The sequence below is a fragment of the Octopus bimaculoides genome, chromosome 2 (assembly GCF_001194135.2).
Source record: "Octopus bimaculoides isolate UCB-OBI-ISO-001 chromosome 2, ASM119413v2, whole genome shotgun sequence".
Lineage (NCBI taxonomy): Eukaryota > Metazoa > Mollusca > Cephalopoda > Octopoda > Octopodidae > Octopus > Octopus bimaculoides.
In genome coordinates, this window is record NC_068982.1 from 97,243,151 (window position 1) to 97,249,362 (window position 6,212).

At 36.8% G+C, this 6,212-nt stretch overlaps 1 protein-coding gene across 1 annotated transcript in view; it reads right to left on the minus strand.

Moving 5' to 3' along the window:
- Positions 1-1,817, minus strand: part of LOC106879574 (pyridine nucleotide-disulfide oxidoreductase domain-containing protein 2) — a 36,570-nt gene extending 34,753 nt beyond the window's left edge. The window contains exon 1 of the mRNA XM_014929208.2: positions 1,498-1,817. Within this exon, the coding sequence (XP_014784694.1) occupies positions 1,498-1,648 (151 nt within the window). The 5' untranslated portion in view covers positions 1,649-1,817. The remainder of the gene's footprint in view (positions 1-1,497) is intronic.
- Between the last annotated feature and the right edge of the window lie 4,395 nt (positions 1,818-6,212).

Sequence of the window (6,212 nt, forward strand, 5' to 3'; positions counted from 1 at the left end):
CCGCTAAGTTACAGGGACCTAAACACACCAGCATCGGTTGTCAAGCGATGTTGGGGGGAGGGGACAAACACACACACACACATATACATGACGGGCTTCTTTCAGTTTCCATCTACCAAATCCACTCACAAGGCTTTGGTCGGCCCGAGGCTATAGTAGAAGACACCTGCCCAAGGTGCCAGGCAGTGGGACTGAACCCGGCACCATGTGGTTGGTAAGCAGGCTACTTACCTGCGCATATATATATTTTTTTGAAAAATTGAAATTTTACAAATTTTTTTCAGAATCGTAATCTTCGTATTTTTCTACGCATTTCGTAATAAAAAAACCCAAAAAACTTCGGGATAAGTGGAAAATGAGGAGGGGAGGGGGTTGGGGTTACATTTTGAAAATTGCGATTTTTTGAAATTCTTTTTTTTTCAGAATCGGATTCTCCATAACCAAAAACGTGGGATTCCGTAAAAAAAATCAATAGTTTGTTCCCAGGTGCGAATCTTTATATTAGCCTAAATATTTTCTTAAAACTTCATGCGTTGTCCAACTTTCACATCCTACAATATGCCGTTATAACAACAAATTATTATCGTTTGTGTACCTAATCAATCTTACTAGTTAGAATTGGTAACTACACTAATTAAAACCTAAACGTTACACACTTGTAGACAGACGTGTATATTTCTTAAAAAAAAACACACTCTCTATAAATTTCTTAGTAACATGCAGAAGCATTTGTCATGGTAGTAGAATCTTCTGTACTTTGTTCAAAAAATAGATCGTGTTGCTTGAAAAATAAAACTCGTAAATGCAGGATCTCGTAAAGCGTGTCCTTGTAAAGTGAAGCATTACTGTACTGCTAAGTATTTGCCCGGCGTGCTAACGATTCTGCCTGCTCGCTCCTTAATAATAATAATAATAATAATAGTAATCCTTTTTACTAAAAGCACGAGGCCTGACATTTTTGCGGGAGGTAAGTAGTCGATTACATCAACTCCAGCGTTTCACTGGTACTTATCGACCCCGAAAGGATGAAAGGTTAAGTCGAACATGCAGATGGACAAAATGTTGTTAAGCATTTTGCTCAATGTGCTACCGAATCTGCCAGCTCGCCGCCTTATAATTATAATAAGAGGAAGGCCTTAATCGATTCCATTGACTCTAGTACTGCACTAGTACTTTATTTTATCGACCCCAAAAGGCTGAAAAGCAGAGTTGGCATCGGGGAGATTAACTTTGCTTTTCACCCTTTCGAGATCGATGAAATAAAGTACCAGCGAAGCATTGGAGTCGATAGAATCAACGAAGACCCTTCCTTCTGACGAGGCATAATGTAATATTGATGCATTTCTCTTACTAATGGAATACAAGTGAAGGGCTTTAACCTGTAAGCGAATTAGCAAAATATCTTCTTTAAAATAATGTTGACATTTAAAAAACGAAGAAACATAAAGCACACATAAAATAATTAAAAGAATTTAAATCAGAAAAGACGAAGAAAACCTGCTCCAATAATAACAGCATCATATTTGAGTTGAAGTGTTTTGGGTTTACAGTAATATCTTGTAGGGTTTTTGAAGAATTTGTGCTGAGCGAAAACTTGGTAATTAATTCTGGTCCAAGAAAAAGACAAAAACCTGGGGTTAAACACCATTGCTTCAACACTTTTTGCTGATAAGAAGTCGTTAGACAGTAATCGTCGTTGTGCTAACAGATAAAAGACCAGCCAGGTAATAAATTTATGTCAAAGGCCTAATTCTTATCTGAATAATTAGAGAAATCACGAGTTATTCGAAACGATGTTCAGCTTTTTTGTAAGATCATTTTTAGTTTTAATTTAATTACATACATGTATTCAAGTGATGTTTAACCTGTATCAAATTTCAGTTGCTGCTGCTGCTGTGTAACCTACTTGTACCGATATCAGTATTGTTTTCTAATATTTAACAAGCTGCTGTAGATTGGTAGAATCGGTAAAGTGGCATAGTTCTCTTTACGTACAGATTTATAATCCCACAAACATAAATTTTGCATTCCATCCTTTTAAGGGTATCAGTCAAATACTGAGATCAATATGATTGACTATTCACCCTATCAATTTGTATCAGTGTACCAGTGTTCGAAATCAATGTTTATTAACAGCGTGAAAAGAGGCGGTCTTTTAAGTTAAAGTGAGGGTGATTAGCTTTTGTCTGATACAGGACATAATAACTTAGTGACCCAACCTGATAACAGTTGGTGTTGTGTTTAGCAGCAGGGGAGCCATGATTTTCCAGTGACACGGCCTGTGTTTCTGTTGGTTTCGTTAAACAACATGCTTTCGACAGTAGCAAACGCACATGTATAAAATCGACCCCCTACCTTTCTCCTGCAGTCCGCACTACCAACGCTACGCCGCACGCAAATCTTTCATCATATCTTATGATAGAAAGACGTTCTATCTATGAAACATCTTGTATTTTATTTATGCATAATCTGACTAGAATCACATTGTCCTCTCCCCATTCTTTCAAGACGGTAAAATGTAATTTGATGATCTAACTGTAATTTCTAACTAACGGGCTCGTAGTAGAGTTGAGTGGTTGTCTGGTTATTGTTTAGCCAAGGTAAGCTCAGATTAAACAGATCTATGAGTAAAGATACTCCAGGCCTAACCATCTCAATATTTTTCCCGTATTGTTTTCCATATGCGCCCCGCCTTTTTTTTTTCAAGTCACTAGAGCATATAATTTAACAGATGTTTGACTGCTATTTCTACCAAGTAACTGCACGATAAAGTGTAGTATATTGCCACTTAAGTGTGGCTGACCCCTAGGGTGGATGTTACTGTTGCTTTTAGCCCCAGGAGGACATCTCCTCCAGCTGGCTTATCGACACACTACTGTGTCCTGTTTGCCAAGGGAAGTTATCCCTCCCATCATGATCTGTATCACGAACGGACCCGGGTTTCAGGGTTATTTCCCTTCGTCAGCGTCCGATAGCCACTGATCTTTGATGAGAGAGATAAAATCTTGGCAATCTTATATCTACTTTTCCAGTGAAATTCTTCACTGATATCGAAAAGGAGATGTCCTCCTGGGGCTAAAAGCAACAGTAACATCCACCCCTAGGGGTCAGCCACACTTAAGTGGCAATATACTACACTTTATCGTGCAGTTACTGTTAATACTTCATTTAGAGAATTAACATTGCTTGTTTTCATACTGTTCAATGTTATTCAAAACAATAAAATCTCGAAGTAATGTAGTGAGGTAGATTCAATGACCGATACCACCCACAACAAATATTAATCCAGCGGTTGATGTTTGTAAGTGTGATATAATTAACTGATGTGATCTCATTACATATTGGTACTAATTTCTTTAAATCTGTGGTAAGACGAAAAGAAAGCAAAATTGACTTTGATGAGACTTTATCTCTCAGCAATAGAATAATGATGTAAATATATGTTGAGGCTAACTGCTCTAAATTTTGAAATAGCAAATATTCGATAATAATGGTTTCAAATATTGGCATACGGCCAAGTTTTGGTACAAAGACCGAATTTTAAGTGAGGGAAATCGATTAATTCGAAGAAAGTCGATGAATTCAATAAAAATGGTTGAAAAGCTAAGTGGACCCGACCTCGGCGGAATTCAAACTCAGAATGTAAAAAGCCGGAAGAGATGCTTCTAGTCATTCTGTCCGGCGCAGTAACGATTCTGCCAGTTCGGCACTTTACTAATACTTCATAATAATAATTAAAAAAAAAACTATTTTAAAATAGCGCAAAACTAACAAAACGAGAAAGCAAATAGTAATTTAAGGGAGATAACTCTTCTTCCCAACATTGCAGTTACGCTACTTGTATAATCTTGGTTGCATCTTTTAAATTAGCTTAATTACTAGCCACATTTTAATCACAGTAGAATATACTGTCATAAGGGGTTTTATACATAGAAGGGAATAAAAATTATCATTTGCTACATAGTTTCTGGAAAATATGATGGTGGACAGTTCTCTGATTAAAACTGCATCACAATAGGCTGATTGTTGGGTTTAAAATATCTCAGGGGATAACTTTTCCCTTAATACATCCAAGAGAAAAATATATTCCAAATTCTCTTTAATCTTCATGTCACAGTTCAGCATGGAACCAGTGGGATTCAACAACTTTCTGGTTATACACACAAGAGGAATTAATATTTACTCCAATGGGATATTACTTATCAGTGGCGGAGTCACAGGGGCGATTTCCTAAGGCGCAACATTTCCAAATAAAACGTAATAAAACAGAATAATAATAATAATAATAATACAGTTGTAATAATAAATATAATAAAAATAGTAACGCAACCCCCAACAATACTTGCTGTGAACCCTCGCTACGTCACAGGTTTTTTAACTATGGATTCGTTATCACACTGGTGTCACAATTAAAACTCCTGAGCATTCGGCTTATCCTCTATTCGAGTGACTCGAATTTTTGGGGCTTTTTCATTTCTTAAAAAAAGATTTTCTTACATAGTTATAGTCTTTTTGTGGGGAATAATTCGCCCGGGTTCGCGCCCTCGGTTATATGCTCGCCGCGACACCGTCCTCCTCGATCGGGCATCGGAAAGTCGCTTTGCCGGTGATTGTCACATCAGAGACAAGCTAGGACAAGATATTATATGGGTCACAGGCTCAGGAATATTGGATCGCCATGATCTTAAGTGCAAGTAAAAGATTCCCAAAATGTTCAATGCCATTCTCCATATATCTGGGTTTTTATTAGATTGACCTTCTCCTTGAGACATGCTTTAACAAAAACTGAGATATGTTTCACGCCCACTGGGCTTCCAGTACTCCGGACACCTACCCGGAATTCCTGAGGGCCCGTGTTATTACTATATAGTCGTTGAACTTACACTAGGTTCATCCGTTCTTTTGATAGGTCTTGTTTTTTGTCCTACTGGGTTTCTAGCCACCCTCCTCACCAGGCAAGCCAACTCGTGGCACCGATTTAGTCGCCGATGACCCGACCATGCAACAGGTTGTACTGAATTTCATGTTAAGTGACCTCGCACACATACAGACATGCACCACCCTCACTAGCTTCTACTGATTAACTGCAGGTCAATTTTGTAGGAAAGTCACATCAATTTCAGTATATTATTGCTATATTATTGCTTGAACTGAATGGAGTGAAGATCAGTACTAGAAATCTTAATGTGTCAAACTTGGTTCGCTATAAATTACATCAAAACTAGATCCACTCCCATATTGCATTTTCTATATTTTGAAAAATTTCAAATAACTGATTCCATTGAAGTCATTATTTAACAATTTTAAATACGCTTAGGAGTTTTTTTGTCTATAATTTGCACGTATGATCTAAGTTAATCGCACCATATTACCATATTGTAAATGTATTAAATATGCTGCTTGCTAAGTAGTTTTTCTCAGCCATACTATTGATACAATCACATATTAGTGCGATTAATTGGAATTAAAATACAAATTACAAATCATGTTTAAGCTAAATCACATTCAATTATGTCCAATTTGAATTCCGTATTCCACATAAAATATTTGTCAGGCCTCTAAATTTCAACTTTAGAGATCTATCTTACACGTACCAAATTTTCTTTTGCTTTCTCGTTACTTATAATCAAAGAATGTTAGCGAATATGCTAGCTCTAATGGACCGCTTCATCTCTGCATGATTGACTAAAACCACCGTGAATACAGTATTCTTTGCAAACTATCAGAAACAATTGTATTTTCTAAGTCGTGGAATATGTTACTAATATGTTCTATTAACCCATTTTGTAAAAACATAGTTTTCAAATTCGTTGACATTCTAGTGTCCGTTAGTTACTATCAGAATGCGGTGTTGGCACACAAAAATTGCATGTGAATGTTTTTCAGTCATTCTTATTTCTTTATTGCCCACAAGAGGCTAAACATAGAAGGGACAAACAGAGGGATTAAGTCGATTACATCGACCTCAGTGCATAACTGGTACTTAATTTATCGACCCCGAAAGGATGAAAGGCAAAGTCGACCTCGGCGGAATTTGAACTCAGAACGTAGCGGCAGACGAAATACCGATTTCTTTATTACCCATAAAGGGCTATACAAAGAATTTTTAAGACATCACAAAATATAAAGTCAGTACAAAATGCCAACATAAAATCCGGGTAATTAAAATAAAATGATAATATGCAAGAATGAAAAAAATGAGGCTCAATGTC